This window comes from Periplaneta americana, chromosome 1 (assembly GCF_040183065.1).
Source record: "Periplaneta americana isolate PAMFEO1 chromosome 1, P.americana_PAMFEO1_priV1, whole genome shotgun sequence".
Lineage (NCBI taxonomy): Eukaryota > Metazoa > Arthropoda > Insecta > Blattodea > Blattidae > Periplaneta > Periplaneta americana.
In genome coordinates, this window is record NC_091117.1 from 186642811 (window position 1) to 186667830 (window position 25020).

The 25020-nt window shown below is 36.0% G+C and overlaps 1 protein-coding gene across 1 annotated transcript in view; it reads right to left on the minus strand.

Moving 5' to 3' along the window:
• LOC138695250 (calponin homology domain-containing protein DDB_G0272472-like) overlaps positions 1–25020 on the minus strand; it is a 227161-nt gene that overhangs the window by 53151 nt on the left and 148990 nt on the right. Inside the window, exons 5-7 of the mRNA XM_069819718.1 lie at positions 21717–21870; positions 8647–8855; positions 4984–5169 (exon numbers count right to left, since the gene is read on the minus strand). Of these exons, the coding sequence (XP_069675819.1) occupies positions 4984–5169; positions 8647–8855; positions 21717–21870 (549 nt within the window). The remainder of the gene's footprint in view (positions 1–4983; positions 5170–8646; positions 8856–21716; positions 21871–25020) is intronic.

Here is a 25020-nt window from a genome sequence, read left to right on the forward strand (position 1 = left end):
TGTAACATAAGAAGGGTGATTTGTTGAAAAGCTTGAGTAATTTTTACTCTCAGATCATCAATGTTCCTGGGTTTCTGTGAATAGATAATATATTTAACAAGACCCTACACGAAGAAGTCTGTAGGGGTTAGACCTGGGGAGTTTGGGGACCAAGCCAAGAGATGGCTGCTTCTCGTACTGGATTTCGCCTGCAACCTCCTACATGTTTTTTTAAACACAAAACCTGTTTCTACAAATGTTCTATACCACAACATTATGGAATCGTATTTAGATACATTACGCACACATACTCACGTCGAAATTTCCTTTGAACTCTCTCAACACTCTCAAATTTAGCATACCAAAGAACACATAGTGCCCGCTGTTGATCTTTAGTAGTCATTTTAATCATCTACGATTTTCAATTGTCCTTTCAGATTATGCATTGTTGATTGTCATATATGGAAACTCCCATCTTTTAATCATAATATTATAACCAGCAAGAAATTTTTCCTGCAATCATAATAGCTTTATAATAATAAATTAATATTATCCATACCCAAACGGACCAGACTGTACATTTATTTTATCAATATTTCCGTTCTCGTTGTCGTTTCCGTTCCCGGTTTATTGTGGACCAGCCTTTAATAGTTATATGAGATTAGTAAGAGCAAAATAGATAAATGGAAATGGAGGGTATAAAGTAGAAGAATAATGGAGGTTATATATAGAGGAGAGACAAGAGGTAGACAAATGGTCAGGGTCACATATATGAAAAGCCGGATGATTGGAAAAAAAAATGTAAGTAGAACATGTATCCAAGGGAGTGATGGCACCGATTACAGTAAGCTGAAGGGCCATCACGACCGATATAAGCTGATGGAAATAAATATCAATATCTATAAAGACTAGGAAGGGGAAAAATAGTATGAGAAAGACAAGAGGAAAGAGAATAAAAATGGCGAAGAAGAGAAGAATTAAACAATTATTCTGTCAAAAAATGAACAAAAATACGATGGAAAAGAGATTGAACCGATTAACAAAATGGCTGACTGATTACATTGAGAAAAGAATCTATTAGTTTGCTTCTGAATCAAGTGTGCACGTAAGTGAAACATTGAGAGTGATTTAGAGCTCGAGCTCCACACTCTTCTTGACAATCATAGAGCGCAGAATGTGATTCTGCAAGGCTGGGCGCCAAGTATGCGTATAAATGAGGGGGAAGAGCTACATCGATCCACGAACCCCAGGCTGTGGCAACGTCATTTTGCTGAAGTCCAGGGAATGTGAGAGACATTTACTGTACGTGAAAATAGATCTGAAAACGGATAAATTTTAACAGATACAGAGATAAACGTGATGCAATGAAAGAGGCATATTTATTGTACATTTATGTAGTAAGAACTGAGACCATACTTCACGAAAATGTATTAAATGGTTAAGAAAAATGTGAGTTAACCCACATCTGAATGAGAAATTTCGTATATACAGTAAAACCTCGTTAATGCGGGCTAACTGGGGGTAATATATTTACCGGTTAAGTCCGGATTAACTGAAATAACCTAAAAGAACAGTAAATAGTGCATTAAAACTCCGTTTATAGTAACAAAACGAGTTTATTATTATGTATTTAAAGGACATAGGCCTAAATACATTCATACAGTACGGTAAAATGTGTAATCGATAAAAATATTTGTTTGTATAAATTAATTTAATACAAACTTGATGGATTTTCTTTATTTTTAATACTGTAGATGTAATATTGTAATTATTGTAATTCCATGGTTACAATGAATGAAAGTAAATCTTAAAACAAGGTTCTTTAATTTTTCCAAACTCATCGTTTTTTACCTCTCCGGATTAAGCGAAGTCCGGCTTATCGGGATCCGGATTAACGAGATTTTACTGTAATTTGGAGATAAGTATTATTTCGTGATAAGGATTGGAATATAATACTATTACATTCTGAATGAAAAAAACTATGCATTAATATTGAAAACGAACAAATTCTTCTAGTAATATGCCTATCCGAATTAAGCGAAGTCAGGCTTAACGGGATCCGAATTTACGAGGTTTTACTATAATTTGGAGATAACTATTATTTTATGATAAGGATTCGAATATAATACTGTTACATTCGGAATGGAAAAAAAAAAAAAAACGATGCATTAATACTGACACGAACAAATTCTTCTAGTAATATGCCTGTCCGGATTAAGCGAATTCCGGCTTATCGGGATCCGGATTAACGAGGTTTTACTGTAATTTGGAGATAACTATTATTTCGTGATAAGGATTCGAATATAATACTGTTACATTCTGAATGAAAAAAACTATGCATTAATACTGAAAACGAACAAATTCTTCTAGTAATATGCCTGTCCGGATTAAGCGAAGTCCGGCTTATCGGGATCCGGATTAACGAGATTTTATTGTAATTTGGAGATAACTATTATTTTGTGATAAGGATTGGAATATAATACTATTACATTCAGAATGAAAAAACTATGCATTAATACTGAAAACGAACAAATTCTTCTAGTAATATGCCTGTCCGGATTAAGCGAAGTCCGGCTTATCGGGATCCGGATTAACGAGGTTTTACTGTAATTTGGAGATAACTATTATTTTGTGATAAGGGTTCGAATATAATACTATTACATTCAGAATGAAAAAAACTATGCATTAATACTGAAAACGAACAAATTCTTTTAGTAATATGCCTGTCCGGATTAAGCGAAGTTCGGCTTATCGGGATCCGGATTAACTAGGTTTTACTGTAATTTGGAGATAACTATTATTTCGTGATAAGGATTCGAATATAATACTGTTACATTCTGAATGAAAAACTATGCATTAATACTGAAAACGAACAAATTCTTCTAGTAATATGCCTGTCCGGATTAAGCGAAGTTCGGCTTATCGGGATCCGGATTAACGAGGTTTTACTGTAATTTGGAGATAACTATTAGTGATAAGGATTCCAATATAATACTATTACATTCAGAATGAAAAAAAAACTATGCATGAATACTGAAAACGAACAAATTCTTCTAGTAATATGCCTGTCCGGATTAAGCGAAGTCCGGCTTATCGGGATCCGGATTAACGAGGTTTTACTGCAATTTGGAGATAACTATTATTTTGTGATAAGGGTTCGAATATAATACTATTACATTCTGAATGAAAAAAACTATGCATTAATACTGAAAACGAACAAATTCTTCTAGCAATATGCCTGTCCGGATTAAGCGAAGTTCGGCTTATCGGGATCCGGATTAACGAGGTTTTACTGTAATTTGGAGATAACTATTAGTGATAAGGATTCCAATATAATACTATTACATTCAGAATGAAAAAAAAACTATGCATTAATACTGAAAACGAACAAATTCTTCTAGTAATATGCCTGTCCGGATTAAGCGAAGTTCGGCTTATCGGGATGCGGATTAACGAGGTTTTACTGTAATTTGGAGATGACTATTATTTCGTGATAAGGATTCGAATATAATACTATTACATTCTGAATGAAAAAAGAAACTATGTATTAATACTGAAAACGAACAAATTCTTCTAGTAATATGCGAAGAAACATTGCACACAGAGATAAATGGACAGATGGAAAAACAGGCGGATGGATAATTATCAGGCAGATAGGCGAACGATCGGATGAGCGAATCGATGCAAAGACAGACAGATAGATTTATTTTATTTTAGTAGGTTATTTTACGACGTTTTATAAACATCTTATGTTATTTAGCGTCCGAATGAGATGAAGGTGATAATACCGGTGAAATAAGTCCGGGGTCCAGCACCGAAAGTTACCCAGTATTTGCTCATATTGGGTTGAGGGAAAACCCCGGAAAAGACCTTAACCAGGCAACTTTCCCCGACCGGGAATCGAACCCGGGCCACCTGGTTTTGCGGCCAGACGCGCTAACAGTTACTCCAGAGGTGTGGACCAGACAGATAGATGGAAACCAGATTTTCTGTGTCTGAGCTAATGAAAACTATATATTTCTTGAAGGTTAAGAAATTTTTCTGTTTAGTTAAAAGCAAACATATGGGGAAAAAAATAAAAATAAAAATTAAGTGCACATGAAACGATTTTTAAAATGGTAATAAATACATTAAAAATACAAACAGTCAACGTACGCAATTAAAATGAAAGATTTATTTTATTTTAGTAGGTTATTTTACGACGCTTTATCAACATCTTAGGCAATTTAGCGTCTGAAGAGATGAAGGTGATAATGCCGGTGAAGTGAGTCCGGGGTCCAGCACCGAAAGTTAACCAACATTTGGTCATATTGGGTTGAAAGGAAAACCCCGGAAAAAACCTCAACCAGGTAACTTGCCCCGACCGGGAATCGAACCCGGGCCACCTGGTTTCGCGGCTAGACGCGCTAACCGTTACTCCACAGGTGTGGACAAAATGAAAGAACTTCCTCAGTTTGTAGTATGTCATAATGATAGGTCTATATTTAATTACGGAAGCGATGCTGATTATAGATTAAGAATTACAGTGTAAAGATGAACTTTTTGGTCCTACAGAATTATTTGTTATGGTTACCATTGCTTATTAATGGAAAAGAAAAATTCGCTCCGACGCCGAGGATCGAACCCGGTTTTACGCACTGGTCGCTCTAACCACTGAGCTATGCCGAGGCTCAAACCACAGCAATGCCGATCCCATAGAATCTTTGTCAAAGATGTAATATGTTTTAATGAGAACAGACGCTTTTTTTCACTAGTAAGCAACTATCATCAGGGAAAATCGTAATGCTCGCAGGAAAATCACTCCATATCCATTATGTCTACCACAGAATATTATTTCCGACTATTATTTCCGGCACTTACTTTAATAACGAACAAATAAAAACAGAAAAATAGAGGGTTTCTGGCCTGGTCTTAAATCTCCTCTTGCGTCAATTGTCGTCAAGTGAGAGACAACTCTTCTCCCAATCGGCAGAGCAAGATTAGGATGTCCGGGTGGTTGCATACCTTGACGGCGCCGCCTCCGGGCTGGTGCTTCACGTTTTCTTTGGAGCCGATCTTGGGTTTGGCCTTCTCCTTGAAGTCCAGCTTGACGGTCTCAATCTTCTTATCGCCTCCGCCGGGCTTGTGCGTCGCGTTCTCCAGAGACCCCACCTTGGACTTTGCGTTCCACGACAGCTTCACCTGCGTGATCTGAAACATGGTCTACATTAGAGTCCTACACAACCGGTTAGGAAAAAAAGAAATTATAATGTTATTGAACGCCTGGCGCTGTAGGCATTATTCAAAGCTCATCCGTTTTGCGGACTGCCTCAGTTTTCAGTTTAACGAATGTTCGATTCGTTTCACTCTCTTTGTGGGAGTAGGGATACAAAAGGCAGATCATTTGAGCCATCCAGGTATTATCCGCCTCATTTGTCTGTTCTTTGTACTAATCTTCATTTCATATAAGAAGACTCCGCACGTCAAAAACATAACGCAAAATCCTTCCGTACCCCGACCGCTATTCAGTTCTATTTTCTCGCCGGAAAATGAGGCATCGACAAGTGTGTGACATAAAAAATAATTATTTTCAATTGACAACCTAACATAAAACATCGAATGTATACGAAATTTGTGTAAGAATGTAGTTAAGGGTATATGTACGTGAACGACCACAAATATAAGAAAATGCAAGCTCTAAATTTCTAAAATTTTATAAGGAACTGACCTCACAATTGGACAAAAATTACAAGGTACCACAACAAGACTTATTAGAACTTAAATATCTTATGAAAGTATTAAAAAGGTTACTAATAATACTTTTAAGAATTCACTTTTTACTTTAAATTAAATTTTCCAAAATTTGAAAATTTTCACACATTTCATAATTCCACTATCATTAAAGATAGAATCCTGAAATTTTGTACACTGATTTAACATGCATTTATGCAAAAGGTAGACTACAATAATACCTATTTCTTTGAAAATGGAAAAATTGTCACAAAACATTATGTAAATTTTAATATATTTTATATAGGACAAATAAAAAATGAATTGTATTAAAATAAACAACTCTACATGTCTGAGAGTAGTCTATTTTTTAGAAATAAGTGTTTATTACATGCAGGAAAAATATTAAAGATGTCAGAGAGACCATAACAATGTTGTGGTTACCAAATGATGTAACTGCAGAATTTTTTTTTCTTCACACTCTGATGACACTGGTTTGAAAAATATTATTAGTAACATTCTTTATACTTTTATCAGATACTCATATTTAGGTTCTAATAAGTCTTGTTGTGGTACCTTGTAATTTTTGTTCAATTGTGAGTTCATTTCCTTATAAAATTGTAGAAATTTAGAGCCTGCATTTTTTTATATTTGTTGTCGTTCACGTACATATACCCTTAACGCGTTTACGTCAGATAATGCACTGCTTCTAAAGGGTCAACTTTATGATATTTGAGTCCTGAATTACCAGCAATTGACTCAGCCATTACAGTATATAGCCATACACTCTTACGTATGTTGTAGGATGTTAACAACATGAAATTTTAACACAGCGTCAACATCGTATTCTATAGGCTCTAATAGTGCAAGGAGCAAACAGAAACTGATTGACCGACCACCGTTCCCATCTCCTATTTGGGTTAGTGTTTTGAGTGATGACGTCGCCACAGACAAATTACAGAACCTCCACGTTATGTTATCACCAGGGAAAGGAATTTCATGCCCTAATACGTGAAGAATGTGTATGCATTTATGCCGTAAAAATAGATAAATATGTTACAAAATATGCATTATCAGTCTGAGATTATTTCAACAGAATAATACGGTATAAGTAACTTGCATTTAGTCTATGGATTTTGAAGTGCTTGCCTCATTGCTGAATGCTCCATTTATGCTGTTACAGTTCACAACTAAGCAGTGACGTATGTTTTCTGTTGTCATTCTTCGCCTCTTGTCTCTCAGCATAGCTTTGTAACGCGAAAAGCTTCGTTCTACGTCACAAGAAGTAAGAGGGGCTTGCACAAAAGCTGTGAGCTGTTCTATAGAAAATTGTTTTGGTTTTTGGGGTGTTTTTCTTTCGAGAATATCTTGAATTTCTTTAAGTTGATAATAGCCAGGGTTTTTGGAAAGAATATTTGCTGTTTTCTCGTTCACTTTGTCTGCTACATTTCCTGGAACTGATATTAAACTGGATATTGTTCTATCGAAATCTGCTAAAGACTGCAGTAAAGGCATACCAATTGCTAACTTGAGAGCTCCCTATGAGGGCGTCATCGTTACGTTCAAAATTCATAAACATAAATTAGTCGTGTTTACGAGGTTACACACTTTTAAAAATGAGAGAAAGACAAATAAACATACATAATATGCAGTTTCCCTGCATAAATGTTAAAATATGATGTTTTTATAAATAAATACAAAATATGCATTTTATACACAATAGAAGTAATATCATTGTATTCAGAAATTTGTGATTCATGTAGATAATCTTTCAGCATATTCACACAACGATAGAGAAAAAAAATGCAAGTGCATGAACTTCCTTTCCCTAGTTATCACGCCTCATTGCCAATGATTAGTGCTCGATTCTGCCTACAATTGTTATTAAGAAGGTTTTTCCAATAATTACATGTAATCCGTGGAAACCTGTTGCAACAAAGAATGTAGAGCCATAAATGGAATCTGCGATGGCGAAAGGTGCTTCTATGTATTCATAAGCTTGCAGGACGGTAAAATAAATACCTAACACAACTGTGAAAACTACATTTTTCTTGAATAATTTCGAGGGAAAAATTGTTCCGGGCCGGGTATCGAACCCGGGAGTTATTCCTGAAAGCTTAATTTACATTTTTCTTGAAAATATTTATTAGTTTTTCATCCGCTTCGACTATCATATTTCCTCATTGTGTTCAGAAAAACAGTAAATTTTCAATTGAGATTTCGAAAATATAACTATAACAGATTATGTTTTCAGGCAGGGAATCAAGTGGATAGAGTTACGCAATAATAGTAGACCAACCGACAATTTGAAAAAAAAAAAAAAAAAAAGAGAGATATTTGCACAGATCTGTTGATGGCAGGCTAATTTAACTCGGAAAAATCAAGAATGCGATATCTGAATTTTGCTGCTATTTATAAGCAAAAACTCCTTTATTGCATAAAATTCATTTATTTATTTTGCTTTGAAATATTAATTCAATTGCTGGTCTCTTATAAAAAATCGGTTAGACTTTTTTGGTATTATTTTTGCTATTTTTTGTAATAGTATGAATGTTATAATACTTCTTGAATAAAATGTTTTATAAAAAAAACAGATTAATTTCGATGGCCAATATCTCGAAACAAGTTTTTGGCGCTTGGTCTCTTATTGTAATAGTATGAATGTTCTGATACTTCTTGCATAAAATGTTTTATAAAAACAGATTTATTTCAATGGCCAATATCTCGAAACAGGTTTTTGTCGCTTGGTCTCTTATTGCGTAACTCCATCCAATTATCGTTGCGTTTTAGACGCCATAAGGAGGTTCTTTATCCTGCAATTAAAAGGAAGGGCTTCGGACACGTGCATTTGTTGACATGCGGAGTCTTCTTGTATGGAATAAATATTAGTGCATATATTGAATTGAGTTTATGTTATAAGCTACCAAATGCCTGTTAAGAGAACGTCGTGTTACATACCTTCTTGTCACCTCCTCCTGGCACGTATGCCTCATTCTTGGCCGCAATCTTGGGCTGCGTTTTGCTGAAGTCTAGCTTGCGATTCTCTATCTTGATTTTTCCGCCGCCGGGCTTGTAGCTCGCGTTGTCAAGTGACCCGATCTTGGAGCGCACCGTCTTGAGGTTGGGAGATGGCGCTGCACCCACTTGCACCTTGTTCATAGGTACCTCTGCAACAGGTCAGCCAAGCATTAGCATTCATATCAAGTGTGTCCTTTATTATCACCACCACCACCACCACCACCACCACCACCACCGATTAATTGTTACAAGTCATGGAGGCATCGCTGTCGATAAATATTATCTGGGTTTTCAATTATTATGACAATAGCCTACTTCTGAAGACTTAAAATAATTATAAGAATACAATTATGAGTTCATCTGAATCGCTTCCTTCCTCGTGATCTTTACATACCGTCAGTTTGGGGTGACTTTGTCTACTCTGAGGTATGATGATGGATGAGTGGAAAAGAGAAAAATTCTCTCCGGCACCGGGATTTGAAACCGGGTTTTCAGCTCTACGTGCTGACGGGAGAGCCGTGTTTACCACTCGCCGAAACGGAGAGGAAGATACGTCAGAATGACGTAGACTTACTATAGGCAGAGGAGTGGGAAACGTCCACTCCGTTATCTAGTGGAGTGCAGTGTGTAGGCCTATTCTCAGTAACTGTTTCACGTTGCTTACCTACTGCTACAGTACAGCATGTAGGAATCTAAAAGACGGAACATAACATTTAACATTTAACGATTTACAGCTCGTACTTATTGATCTTCAATGTGACCTAAGGGCTAAAGATCGTTAGAATAATACTACTAGTCTGGTTGAGTTTTACAAGACTAAACATTAGCAATAATATCCACGACTACACAGGCTGGCTGTGAAAATGATTGCTATGTTTGGCTCAACCATTTATATTTGTGAGCAACTGTTTTCTATAATAAACTTTAATAAAGGCAGACATCGGACATCTGTAACTGATGTTTCATTACGATCAGCAGGATACTGTTCCTTTCAGCTGCCAACAGCATAAAACCCCGTTCTGATGTACTGATAAATAAAAATATAACAAAATGGTATTGTACATATAAGAAGCTATAGAAATTCTATTATTTCTGTAAAATAAATATTTCTTTATTAATTAATAATAGTCCAAGATAGTTTTGCAAACACTGAACGGGAATTCATTTCATAAACACTCGTAATAGTACTTCCTTTTGTGTACATTTTGTACGAGATCACCCCTTCTTCCAGTCCACCCTTATTCAGAGCGCAGCTAATATCTGCATTCCGCTCATGAGCTGTGAGCCGGCTCGGAGAGCGCAAACATTGTGCAGGCCTGCTCTATCCACTAAGCCACACCGGATTCCCATCCCGATGTCAGATTGAATCCTTTCAGTTTAAGTTCCACCTTTAGGGTTCCCTCTAGTGTCCTACCTTCATGCACTGCGTCATAGATGTATGACAGTGGCACAATGTCCACACATGTGCAGAGGAGCACTCGTTATGAGTGACTAAGTGGCCGGGATCCGACGGAATAAGCGCCGTCTTAAATCACAAAGTGATTTTTTTTCGCATATCATATATTACGATGTACCGATGTACATATGATATTTCAGTGCAGAAATTCTGCATCATCATATGATGATGGATGAGTGGAACAGAAAAAAATTCTCTGTAGCACCGAGACTTGAACCCGGGTTTTCAGCTCTACGTGCTGACGCTCTATCATTGTCCGCCATGTGTCTTTAAATGAAATATCTACTGCTGATGTAATTACAATGATGAGGAAATTATTGTTTAAAGAAATAGAAAAGTTTTTTTCAATTTTTTAAAACCATTCTTCTGGGCAGAGTTTGAACCCGTGGACCTTGGATCCAATCGCTAGTCCACCGTAGGGTGAATCAAGCAGTTATACAAATATTATGCAAATCAAATCTTTCAGGTAAGGCTCCCTGTAAAGCAGATTTGAATAATTTCAAGGGAAAAATTGTTCCGGGGCCGGGTACGTCACTGTGTACGTTAACAGAAAACCACAATTTCAAGTCACACAGAGATTGTGTGCACTCGTTGTGGGTCTCTGGCGTTTCGTCAGCCCACGCGAGTTGTGTGGATATAAAGGGAAAAGTTGAGACGGTGTCGGGTGGAGTTCCCGGGTAGCTCAGTGGTAGAGCGCTGGTACGTTTAACCAGAGGTCCCGGGATCGATACCCGGCCCCGGAACAATTTTTCCCTTGAAACTATTCAAATTATACAAATATTATTTTATTCCCGCTTTTAATTAATTTTTTAAGTTAATTTGAAACAATTAAATAATGCCCAACTTATACAACACGTCTAGATCGCTCTAGAGCAAAAATCCAGTCTTCAATTTGTAAGATTAGTTTTTGCAGTGAATAAAAGGAATACCGAAGAATAGTTGATCTCCTCAGAAACCATTTCATAATGGATTTCTCCAACGCCGCCTCCTTTTTCGTGAAATGCGATTTTCAATTCAGTCATATTCGCGGCGTGACGTGGGAGCATTGTCAGGAGCGATACTCGACCACAAGACTCACGTGGTCACGAACAAATGACACACGCCATCCGAGCCAGCAATCGATAGTCGAGCTCGAAATCTGCACACAGTAGAGCCGGTATGAGAGACGCATTGCCAATGTTGAAATATTTTCTGCTTTGAGCGTGGATTAAGTTACATTCTATTGTGGGGAACTGCGAGATAGGTACGAGAATGGAGTGAACAAGGTTATACAGATCAACAAACCGATACCTGAGAGCTGCGGATTATTTTCGCTTTGCAGTTATCAATATTCTCGTAACATACTTCACTATTCTGAATATTTCACAGTAAAATAATAGCACCTGACATAATTAGGAACATAAAATCCAGACGTTTGAGATGGGCAGGGCATGTAGCACGTATGGGCGAATCGAGAAATGCATATAGAGTGTTAGTTGGGAGACCGGAAGGAAAAATACCTTTGGGGAGGCCGAGACGTAGATGGGAAGATAATATTAAAATGGATTTGAGGGAGGTGGGATATGATGGTAGAGACTGGATTAATATTGTTCAGGATAGGGACCAATGGCGGGCTTATGTGAGGGCGGCAATGAACCTCCGGGTTCCTTAAAAGCCAGTAAGTAAGTAAGTAAGTAAAATAATAGCATAGATTAAGAGTATTTGAGAATAAGGTACTTAGGAAAATATTTGGGGCTAAGAGGGATGAAGTTACAGGAGAATGGAGAAAGTTACACAACGCAGAACTGCACGGATTATATTCTTCACCTGACATAATTAGAACATTAAATCCAGACGTTTGAGATAGGCAGGGCATGTAGCACGTATGGGCGAATCCAGAAATGCATATAGAATGTTACTTGGGAGGACGGAGGGGAAAAAGACCTTTGGGGAGGCCGAGCCGTAGATGGGAAGATAATATTAAAATGGATTTGAGGGAGGTGGGATATGATGATAGAGACTGAATCTTGCTCAGGATAGGGACCAATGGCGGGCTTATGTGAGGGCGGCAATGAACCTCAGGGTCCCTTAAAAGCCAGTAAGTAAGTAAGTAAGTAAGTACGTAAGTAAATAAGTAAGTAAGAGGGCTGAAGTTACATGAGAATGGAGAAAGTTACACAACACAGGACTGCAAGGATTGTATTCTTCATCTGACATAATTAGGAACATTAAATCCAGACGTTTGAAATGGGCAGGGCATGTAGCACGTATGGGCGAATCCAGAAATGCATATAGAGTATTAGTTGGGAGATGGAGGGGAAAAAGACCTTTCGGGAGGCCGAGACGTAGATGGGAAGATAATATTAAAATGGATTTGAGGGAGGTGGGATATGATGATAGAGACTGGATTAATCTTGCACAGATTAGGGACTGAAGGCGGGCTTATGTTAGGGCGGCAATGAACCTGCGATTTCCTTAAAAGCCGTAAGTAAGTAAATAAGTAAGTAAAATAATAGCATACATTTTGCATTACGAACAACTCAAAATTATACTCAAAATTATTTTGCAAATGACGAAACAATATTTCTCAAAATAGAAAATGAATTACAAATGTCTACCGAAGAATTCAATAGAGTAAAAAGAAATTATTATTATTATTATTATTATTATTATTATTATTATTATTACATACATAAATGTTCTGCCCATGGGCAGGTCTTTCACTGCAAACCCAGCAAAAATATGTAAGGCATGGGATCCGGATTTACTTCTATTTTGAGGTGAACATACTTAGGATTTTATCGGTCTTAAAAATACATCGTCCTCGACCGAGGTTGAACTCTTGAACCTCAGATCTAATATTAAAAACTCAGCAATCGACCATAACTACATACAAGTAGGCAGTACCTACGTTTATATTGGTTATGCTACTGTTAGGTTGATTTTGTGGATGTTTTAGTAGCAAAGACATGCAAGAATTACGTGAACGTATCACGTTTTGTGACCCATAAAAGAGGAAATCGTAAGATAACAACGAAAAATAAATTGTTTACTTATTTACGTGTTTCTGTGGATATTGGGCATCGTTTGACATTTTTAGCTGTCATAAATACCGTTTGTACAATATAGAAGCACGTCACAACACTGCCAAGGACAAAGATCACACGAAAACACGTAATTTATACACCTTCGTGCACAACCACAAAGGGACCAACAATAAAAAGCCTTCCGACGCATCGAATGTGCGAGTTTTTATGAAATTAAACTGTAAGAAAGAAAGGAGAAAAGAGGAAATTATGAATAATGAGAGAAAGAAGAAAACACAGAAGAAAGAAATACAGAAAAGAGAAAAAAAGACGAAAGATGAAATCAATATGAAAGGAAAGATTGGTAAAAGTTAAGAAGGATAGAAATAATGGAAAAGGAAATATGGAGAATGAAGGGAAATGAGAAATAACAGAAAGAATCGCCACCATAAAATGCACGGATTACACCCGTTCCTGCTTCAAAACGTTTGTTCGATTTTTAAATTGTTCTCGTCAGTGTTTTCTAACTCTGCCAACATTTTTGTTTTTCTAAAGTTTAGTAATAATACATTTGTAAAGATATTATAAATGCTTTCATCCCAAGCACATGTGAAAACTAATTGTCTGTATAATACTGTACTATTTTATGTATTATATTATAGACTTCTAGTTAATTTATTCATTCCAGGTCAGTTTGTCCACTTTACATTGTTCACAGTCATATAGTCCATCTTCATTTGGTACACGGACATTTCTTCCACTTTTTTGTCGATAAAGGATTGGATTCGTCCATTTTAAATATTTTATATTAATATTCTTCTTCTTCTTCTTCTTTGGCACTACGGCTCTTGTAGTCTAGCCTTGGCCTCCCTTAGGATCTTGGTCCATTCCTGTCCAACCAGAGCCTTCTGCCTCCATCTTCTCATGCCTAGAGTCCTTAAATCGTCCTCCACTCCATCCAACCATCTTAGTTTCTGTCTGCCAATATTGCGCCTGCCTTCTGGTTTTGTGTTTAGAATCTTTTTTGATATTCTCTGATCATTCATCCTGATTACATGTCCTAACCATTCCAACCTACGGGCTTTGATTTCAGCAACAATATCTGGAGATTTATATTGAGTTTTCAGTTCTGTATTATATCTAATTCTCCAGTGCCCATTCTCATATTTAGGACCATAGATTTTACTTAGAATTTTCCTTTCCCATGTCATCAGTCGTTGTTCCATTTTCTTCGACAGAGTCCAAGTTTCACTGCCATAAAGCACAATTGGTCTTACGACTGTTTTATATAATGTAAGTTTTGCTTTTTTACTTATGCATCTTGTTTTGTTAAGGGCTCTCAGGCATCTATTTCCCCCAGCAATTTTTTGCCTCATATCCGCATCTGCAGTGTTTTCTTGGGTAATTAGAACTCCTAGATATTTAAAAGAATCTACTTCCTCATATTTCTGTCCATTTATTATAATATCTTTATTACAAACGCCACTTGGTCTTATGTTTCTCATATATTTAGTTTTCTCTTTATTAATTTTTAACCCCATGTGCTCTGCTTCTGTTTGAATTTGGTTTACTATTTCATTTAGTACTCCAAGAGATCTACTCATGACCACAATATCATCCGCATAGGCCATGCACTGTCTGGTCCTATTAAATATGGTACCATTAAAATTTATATCAATGTTCCTAATGACTTTTTCAAGGCCGATATTAAACAGAATTGTAGATAAGGAGTCTCCTTGCCTCACCCCATTTACTGTTAAGAATTTATCAGATAGTTTTGTTTGTATCTTTACCTTATTATATGTTTTGGAGAGGGTTATTTTTGTTAAATTTACCAATTTGGTAGGGATACCAAATTCTCTCATAGCCTCCAGAATTTTAAATCGATTCATGTTATCAAATGCCTGCTTAAAGTCTATAAAAAACATATGTACGGGGATATTATATTCACTTGTCTTCTCTAAACACTGTTTGATTGTGAATATGTGATCGGTTGTACTTCGTCCTTGCCTAAAACCACACTGATATTCACCCAGGAATTCATCTGTATATGCTTTAATATAATTAGATACTATATTTGTAAAACTCTTATATGTAACATTCAGCAGCGAGATTCCTCGGAAATTGTTACAGTCCAGCTTGCTGCCCTTTTTGTGTATGGGGCACATCAGGGCTGTTCTCCATTCATCAGGAATTTCTTCTTTGTTCCAAATCGTTAATATTAATTCATATATGTAGGTCCAGAGACGCTTTCCACCTTTCTGTATCAGCTCTGCTGTTATCAGATCCTCACCAGGAGCTCTGTTATTCTTCATTTTCTTAATTACGTTAAAAACTTCAAGTTTACTTGGTTCTTTTAGTTGTACTTCTGGGCCAAAATAAATGGTTTCATTTGATGATGTGTCCTCTTTAGTATTTATGTCAGGTTTCATTGTTTCACTAAAGTGTTCAGTCCATCTTTTCAAGACTCCAGCCGTTTCGCTAACCAGATTCCCATCCTTATCCCGACACCAGGTTGTTCTTGGTTGAAAGCCGCCTTTAAATTTCCGAATATTTTCGAAAAATTTTCTCGAGTCATTTCTGCTGTATCTATCTTGTGTTTCCCGTAGTAAATTTTCTTCGTATTCTTTTTTCTTTCTACGGATTAGTGTCTTAGCTTTTCTTCTTGCCTAATTAAATTCATCAACATTGTTCCTAGTGTTCCGTTGGATCATTTTAATTCTGGAGTCATTTCTTAGGCTCAATGCCTCCTGGCATTCTTCATCAAACCAACCATTTCTATTCTGAGATTTTCTATAACCTAGGATCTTCTCTGCCGCAGAATGTATGCTTCGTTTAATTTTCCTCCAAGATTCTTCAATGCTGCTATTAGTTTGACACTGACTGTCCAGATTTTGAGTCACTAAATCCTTATATTCATTTTGACATATATCATCATTAAGTTTTCCAATGTCAAATTTTTCCATCTTTTCACCTATATATTTATTGGCTATAGATAGTTTTGCTCGATATTTAATGCGTACAAGATGATGATCAGAGTCGCAGTCAGCACCCCGATAAAATCGCACATCTGTGATGTCTGAGGCATGTCTGGCATCTATCAGGACATGATCGATCTGATTCTTTGTATAACCATCTAGTGATATCCATGTTATTTTATGGATATTTTTATGTGGAAAATTTGTGCTACTTATTACCATATTTTTGCTTATTGCAAAATCAACTAATCTTAATCCATTGTTATTTGTAATGTCATGCAGGCTGTGTAGTCCTATTTTATGGATTATCATGTCTCTTCCTACCTTTGCATTCATGTCTCCCAAAATTATTTTAATATCATGGATAACTGCTCTCTGATACACTCGTTCTAAACTATCATAGAAGTAGTTCTTTTCATTTTCATCCTTGTCTTCAGTAGGGGCATGTGCACTAATTAGCGTTGTGTTAAAGAACTTGTTTCTTATCCTTAGTACGCATATACAATCATCTACTGGGTCGAAATTCAGTATCAGATGTTTATATTAATATTATAGGTCCACAAATATTTTGTCCATTTTCTCTGGTCCATATTTTTTGTCTATTTTCTTTGGTCCACATTATTTCATTCATTTTTTATAAAATTAATTAAAAATTTTGTCTATACAACTGAAAAGTTGAATTCCCTATCAATTATCTAAATTTATTTTCTACATTATTAATTTTCATGTATGATATTATGCATCCTAGATAGTTAAAACTAGAGACTTGTTATTTTTATGCTCGACCATGCCGAAATGTAGTAATTATACACCAGGTAGCAGCCCTTTAATGCACTTCATTAAAGTACACCTATTCATTATAGTTCAGTTGTTCAGCCAATGAGAAATCACCATTGTAGCATTATAAAACCGCAAGTATCGATTATTCTCGGATATGCAATCGAAAGACAACTAGCGAAACGTCACGGAGGCTGGAAATCCAATACTGTCGCAGAAGGTTATGTTCTCTTACCATAATAATTAGCGTTAATTGTAAATAATATTCAATAAATTCAATTTGTCATCTCGTTTTTCAATTCTAAATCAATTTCCAGGTTATATCAAGATTAATGTTCATGTTATTCTCTAGATTATATCAAGGTCAATGACATTCGTTCCTCGGAAAAAATCAATACTTTCGCGTCTACGCACATCTCACAATTTAGAAGGTCAGTTCCGCTCCTCACTTAGATAACCATAAGATGAATACTTATGAATAATTTCAAGTTAGAAATATGGTCGAGAATAAAAAGTCGTATGAAAGTTACCTATAATGGTCATTAAGACGCTAGTATGAAAATTATAAAACTCGCTTGCGCTCGTTTCATAAACAAACATACTCGCGTCTTAATTACTACCATTATAGACTCGTTGCATAATGTACTATTTTGTACAGTATATTTCGAATTTTGTTCTTATATGTGAGGTAACTATCAAGCGTATTACTTCTGCTTTATCAGTAGAACTCTTTAGATTTTTTTGCAATATTACATGAGGAGCATAGTATCAAAGTTAGACGACTCCACCTTTTTTTGCGATTTCGAGATATCGATTGTTTCTCATAGAATTTTGTGTGCTGAATTCGATTCTGGAACTGTTTAGGCTCAAAAAGGGACAGACTAGAGCGAAAATAGCAATTAATTGTGCGCTTTAGAATCGAAATGTAGACAACTCCATTGTGGCTTGATTTCAAATTGGGACAATTCCTTCAGTAGCCAATGAGAAGCCCACAATCGTACCTTTCCCCATTACGCATCGCGAATCCAATATGGCTGATTGTATATATAAACGGTTTGTGGATGAATAAGTACTATTTTACGTAAATATGCTTTGAAACAGAGTTAGAAGAGACTTAGATTCAAAAGTAGACAATTTCACTTTAAATATGGCTTCGTTTGGTTTAAAAAAACGGATAACTCCACTTTAAATATAGCTTCATTTGATTTCAAAAACAGACAACTCCATGACTTAGCAACTCTAGTCCTTCAGGAAAAGCTCCCTGTAAAGCAAATTTGAATAATTTCAAGGGAAAAATTGTTCCGGGGCCGGGTATCGATCCCGGGATCTCTGGTTGAACGTACCAGCGCTCTTACCAACTGAGCTACTGTGTGCACTCGATGTGGGTCTCTGGCGTTTCGTCAGCCCACGCGAGTCGTGTGGATGTAATGGGAAAAGTTGAAACGGTGTCGGGTGGAGTTCCCGGGTAGCTCAGTTGGTAAGAGCGCTGGTACGTTCAACCAGAGGTCCCGGGATCGATACCCGGCCCCGGAACAATTTTTCCCTTGAAATTATCCATGACTTCGTTTCAGAGATGGACAACTCCACTTTTTAAACTTAAATTTCGACCTGAATATTAATTTTAATCACATTTTGAGACTGAAAAAATATTTCTATGACCCATGAGAATGTTTAAAAAGAATGTATGTTTAACGGTGACATTGGTTTCCAAGGATCTAGTTTTTCACCTCTCCTGTAAAAAAAAAGCAAAAGTGAAGTTGTACAACTTTGATACCAAGCTCCTCTCATAATTTAAATGTAACGTTTTGTCAATTATCCACTGAATCCGAAAATATAGCTTGGACATCTGTATTTAAAGGTAGGCCTATATTTCCTAAAAATAAAATCACTATCTAAGACTTTCTATCATTTTTTAATGACATCGTCGATATGGAACTTAAGCAATATGAGTTAAAGAGAATACCCTTGTCTGTCACTTCGATTAATTTCTCTTGATTATATACCTTTTTAAATTTTAATTATAGTATATACTTATATAAAACTTTGGATTGATCTAAATTATTAGGGATTCCTGTTTTTATCAGATATTCCATAATTATTTTCTATTCTCAGTATCGAAAGCTTTAGTAGAATCAATGAATACAACGTTAGTAGTAGTGTTTAGTTCTATATGTTTGTCTATTAACTGATCAATTACAATTACGGAATCTGTACAAGATCTGCTTAAACTAAAGCCATTCTTTTCTTCAGAAAGAATATTATTTGGTATCACTGGAAATCGATAGGATACAATTTTTGCATAAATGTATGCAAAGAATGAAGAAGAATGAACGAAAAATACAAGAACTAAAATTTAAAAGCAAAATGAAAGTAAAAGAGAAAGAACAGGAAGAAGGAAAGAGAGAGGAAATAGAAGATAAAAAGACTTAGAAACATATACGAGAGGACTAGACGCTCCACGGGGAAAAAATGAAATTGAATAACAGAGCTGGGAAGCGTGTCTCTCTGCAGTGACAGAAATCAAAGAATTTTCTTTGAGAGATAGACACATACTGCAAGAAAAGTGTTTTTTTCAAATGGAAGATAAAATAAAAAAAGATGGAAAGCAAATCTATTCAAGAAAAATTGAACATGAAGGTATAACAAATGGGAGAGAAGGATAAAGAAGAAATTCAACAGGATTAAGAAAAGAGAAAGTGAAAGAAAGGAAAGAGGGAACATGAAGTGTAAAAAAAGCAGAAAACGTAAATAACTGCTTACCATAAGCTGATGAGTACTTGAGAGTATATGTACAGAGTGTCAAGCCGTTAATAAATAGTTTTAGGCATCGCGCACAAAACTACTGGGGGTAGCCATTTTTCGTCGTTGAAATTCTCTAGCTCGCAGCACTCGTATTTTAGTTTTAATAATAAGTTAATTGAAAACAACTAGATAATAAAAAGATATAAACGGGTTGACTCATTAATATTTGATTTATACTATGCTTTTGAGTAAAGAAACATTAATTTGTAATACATGGATCTCTCAAGGTAGCCTAGTAGCTATTGATTTCCAGCTTAGAGTAATGGGTTCTATTAATATTTCGACTGCCTGTGAGGGTACGATCCCCGGTCCTTCTTTTCGTACTCTTCAATGTCGAACTTCGATAGCAGGCGATTCTAGAAGGTTCTAGTTAATACTACTTTACAACGAAAATATGTAATCGATTAAGCATCTTATGAACCAGAATGTTCCACAGAAGTAACTATAAAAGCTTGAATCCTGCCTTATGTAATCATTCACGGTTCGAATCTCTGAAGCTTGTGATAGCAAAAGTGAATGATAGCGACAGAATAACTGCATATAAGATATTCGACATGGTCCAGCTTCATGCGGGTTGTCATTGGTCTCGTATGTCATAGACCATTTGGTATGTCATAGTCTGAATACAACGTTTTTCATGGTCTACACAGGTTGTGACGTTCTAATGGGAGTTAGTGTTCACAACACAACATATGTGCAAGCATTCCTAACACACAGGATCCGTGTACAGCAGCAGCATCTGCATAAAGCTCTGGCCTGTGTTGTCGCATACTTATATATTAGGCCTATTTAAATATTTCTAATATATCAATCCAAATTCTGTTATTTCCACTTTTGCCTAATTTTGTATATTATCATTATAAATTTTACTGTCTGAATATTGTGTAATATACGAAGTTGTAATGCAATTGATGTCAATAGCCAAACGCATTGTAAATACTGTTGATTGTCCTATATAGGTTAATTGTACGGAGTGGGCAAAATAAAACTGTCCCGGGGAAAATATATATGAGATACATGAATTTATATGTGTAAGACTGAAGCGGAAATGACCCTGAAAATGCAGAAATCCGTGATTTCGATGCAACAATGAGTTGCTGTCACATGTCCGCGCACGCGCATCTCCCGCATGCTCTGTCCCGAGCTTCGCTGTGTCATTACGTTTGTGTTTAGTGGCCACTTGAATGCAACACAAAATGGTGCTCACGATAAAACAACGCGTGTTTTGGCAAAACCTCCAGCAGCAAAGGATGCAATGCAAAACTTAGTGGCAAAATGGCGTGAAAAGGACTCCGTAGCGAATAAAAACCGTAATTATCCGAAAATAGTTCGAACATCAGACAACATTGCTCGAGTTCAGAAAAGCCTGGAACAAAGTCCGACGAAATCCAATACCGTTTATCTGTGCAAGTGGGAATTAAGAGAACGTCGTGTCGAAACATCATCAAAAAGGACCTGCATCTGTATCCTTAGAAATTTACTGTTGTGCATGCGTTAAAGCGTCCAGACGAACCTTCGCGTGTTGAGTTCTGCCGGTGGTTTCTGGGTGAAGTGGAATCAAGACTTTTGGATCCTCAATTTTTCATTTACAGATTTTCCGGGCTAGTTTCATTTTGCCTTAATTATAATGTTCACACACATTGTATCTATGCAATGGAATATAACTACTACTACTAAAGAAGTCGAGAGCCTAATGAAAATAAGAAAGGAAGATAAACAACGAAGAGGAAACACAAAAAGAAAGTAAGGACGCAGGAGAGGAAGAAAGAGAATAAAGGAAAAATATAATATGAGGAACTATCAGAAAAAAGGAAATGAATAAATAAACGAAATAATAAGAAAAATACAAAATGAAGTAGGAAAAAAGAGAAATAAAGGTGGAAGAAAAGAAATGTATAAAGAAGGGTAAACAAAGACAGACAAATGAGTCACAACATATACAGAAAATAATGATTAATAAAAATGAGAACCTACTGGCTTTCGAGGACTCACTCTTCTTATCGGGCTGCGCGGCAGCCGCCGTGTCGGGCGTTTTGGGCTTGGCGCTCGTCTTCACGGGGGACTTGACGGGCGACGTGAGGCCTCCGGCCTGCTTCTTGGGAATCTTCGAAGGCGACTTGTGGATCTCACCGTTCGTCGTCGGCTCCTGCGGCATGCAAATGTAATTACAGTCTGACACTTTCATAATTACCAATCATAAACTAAAGTTATACAACTGTGCAGTGGAAGAATTCGTTAAATAGAATAAATCTATCTGTCGTATTTAACGTTTGCTAACTTATTTCAGACACTAAGGATTCCTTAAGAGTCTCAAATAGTAACATTTCCTCTCCACAGGCTAGATATTCAATGGCAGTGACTATTGTAATTCTCTTATTTAACTTAAAATTATGAATTTTACTTCACTGAGTAAATTTCAATAGTCCTGACTAATGAACTCATTCCTTTTCTTTCAGAGTTCAAAATCATAAAATTTTAATTTCAAAACCTAGTTATTCGGTAGCAGCAGGCTAACTTTCACAATTCATTTTTGATTCCTTACAGTCTTAACTATAAACTTTATGAATATCGTAATACAAGATGACTCAGTGACTATGTTACAAACTCTTAGGGATGATAGAGACAATTGTGAATAACTTTTATATGAGCCGTTCAGAGCAGAAGTGGTGTAAGTAAAAAATGGGTAATGAGGGTTAAAGTAAACATTCTGTAAAATACAGCGCAAAGTAGCAATTAATATTCAATCTAGTTAAACTAGTAGTAGTAGTCAGTGGATAGCAAGAAGGACATATTAATTGCTGCTTTGCGCTGTATTTTACAGAATTTTTACTTTAAACCTCACCACCTAATTTTGACTTACACCACTTTTGCTCTGAAAGGCTCATATATGAACTTACTCTATGTCCGGAAAAGTTCCATTTCCTAATTTCAAGCTTAAATATGTTAGTCTGTGTAACCAGCTAGAATCGAACTCAAGGCCATCGTTTTGAAGTTTGTTTGCAGATGACCTGTTCTTGCAAACGTTGGTGATTTCTGATAAACATCGCTGGTTGGCATCGTAAATGATATTTGACTGATTAAACCTTGAAAGTTTCCTCACTTCCCTTTCGCGCTTCCATAAATTAATGAAATGCATATTAATAAGTTGGAAGGTTTAACGAGTCAAAATATTATTTTCGATGCTAAATTAGCTTATCCCATGTTTATGAAAAATCACCAACGTTTGCAGAAACAGGTCGTCTGCAACCAAACTTCAAAAGGATGGCCTTGACTTCAATTCTAGCTGGTTACACTGACTAACATAATATCTAGGCTTGTAATTACCAAAAGGAACGTTTCTGGACATAGGTTCCTATATGAAAGTTATTCATAATCGTCTCTTCTGTCATCCCTAAAACTTTGTAACATAGTCACTGAATCACCCTGTATACACTGATCAAAAAATTCATTTTTAATAGTTATTTATAAGACAAGTTCGTAAAGTTTCTCTTTTTGGCACGAGTGTAAAGTTTGTGAAACGAGGCAAAGATAAATTTACGAATGTGTGTTATACAATGTTTTTTTCTACGATAGCACAAATTTACATTAAATAAATATTTCAAGTTGGAGGGGTTATAAGATCACGATGTCATGGCCATCTGAACTCAGAACCATTAAGAACTGTTTTATTCATGTTCAAGATTTCATGGCCGTCTAAACCGGCTATATAATCAACAAAGTGATTAGAAACAGTTGAATGATACATCTTGTTACAATGAGTACTACATGTAACTTCAGAATAACAAGGGGTAAAATGTATTTAACATCATTTTATTTTTAGTTGTTTATTTAATGGAGCTGTATCAACTACTAGGATTATCGTCGATGAAGTTGGTGATAACGAGATAGTATTTGGCAAGACGAGGGCGAGGATTCGTTATGTGATTACCTGACATTCGACTTACAGTTGAGAAAAACTTTGGAAGAAACCCAATCAGGTAACAATCTATGCGGGTATCGAACCAACGCCTGAGCACAATTCCGAATCAGCATATATACGCGCGTACCAACTGAACTACGCAGGTGGCTAACTTTCGTTCACAGATCTTTTCTGCCTCTATCCACTTTTAAAAGAGTAGGGTATTTTTCATAATTTTTATGTTACGAGATGAGTATGAAAATTAAGACCTAATTGACAAATAAGATAATTTTAGTTCGAATTGACCTGCACATGCTAAAAATATAAATACATCGACGGCTAAGTAGTGATAGGTATACCTCTTATCTAAAAAATGGTCGTTTACTTTAACTAAATTATTATTATTATTATTATTATTATTATTATTATTATTATTTAGATCATTCACTTTACGGAGTAAGCATCATGGCCTATTCCAGCTTCGAAGAAATCTATCCAAAGTTTTCTTGGACGTCCAATTTAGATTAATTACATTATTATTATGTTCCAAAAATTGGAAAGTTAACTAATATTTTCCCTCGAGCAGAAGATCTCGCAAAGCAGAAGCACATCGTCGTTGTTCCTGCAATAACTCCTATGTGACATATTTATCGATTTTCAGATTTTTGCTCTATTAAATAACTTAAATAGTGATACAGCAAATAATAAAATCTCTGTTGAATCTTTCGTACACAGCTTTTAACACTTGAATATAAATAATTGATTAAATGGCGATATTACTCGTGTTAATTATATAAGCATGTGCGGTTTACAGCTGTTTCGGTGCTACTTGACACCATCCTCAGAGCCTTCTGTGTCTCGGCGTCATTCAACTTCGTTGCCTGTTGTGTGTGTTTTGACTCAACTCTTCATCACACGAACGCACTCACACAACAGGGAGCGAAGTTGAGATGACGCCGAGACACAGAAGGCTCTGAGGATGGTGTCAAATATCACCGAAACAGCTGTAAGCCGCACATGCTTACATAATTAACACGAGTAAGATCGTCATTTAATCAATTATTAATAAAATCTCCTATATTTATTTCTTCCGAAAATGTAAGAATTCACAATCTGCCATAGAATCAGTAAACGTGTTTTTTCTTCCCACTGAAAATAGTTATATTTTGCACATAGGAGTTATTGCAGGAACAATGACGACATATAAAAGCTTGTCTATTTTGAGAAAAATTAATTTTTAAAACAATTTTTTATTTACCTGAAAATTTACAGATACGAGGTAAGCTATCACTTCCTAGCTATCGATATGTACTTTACGTACTTTACTTTCCACATAGTCACCACTGATTTACAGGCATTTTTTCTTCCTTATAACCGTGTCAAAGAAATAAATTCCAG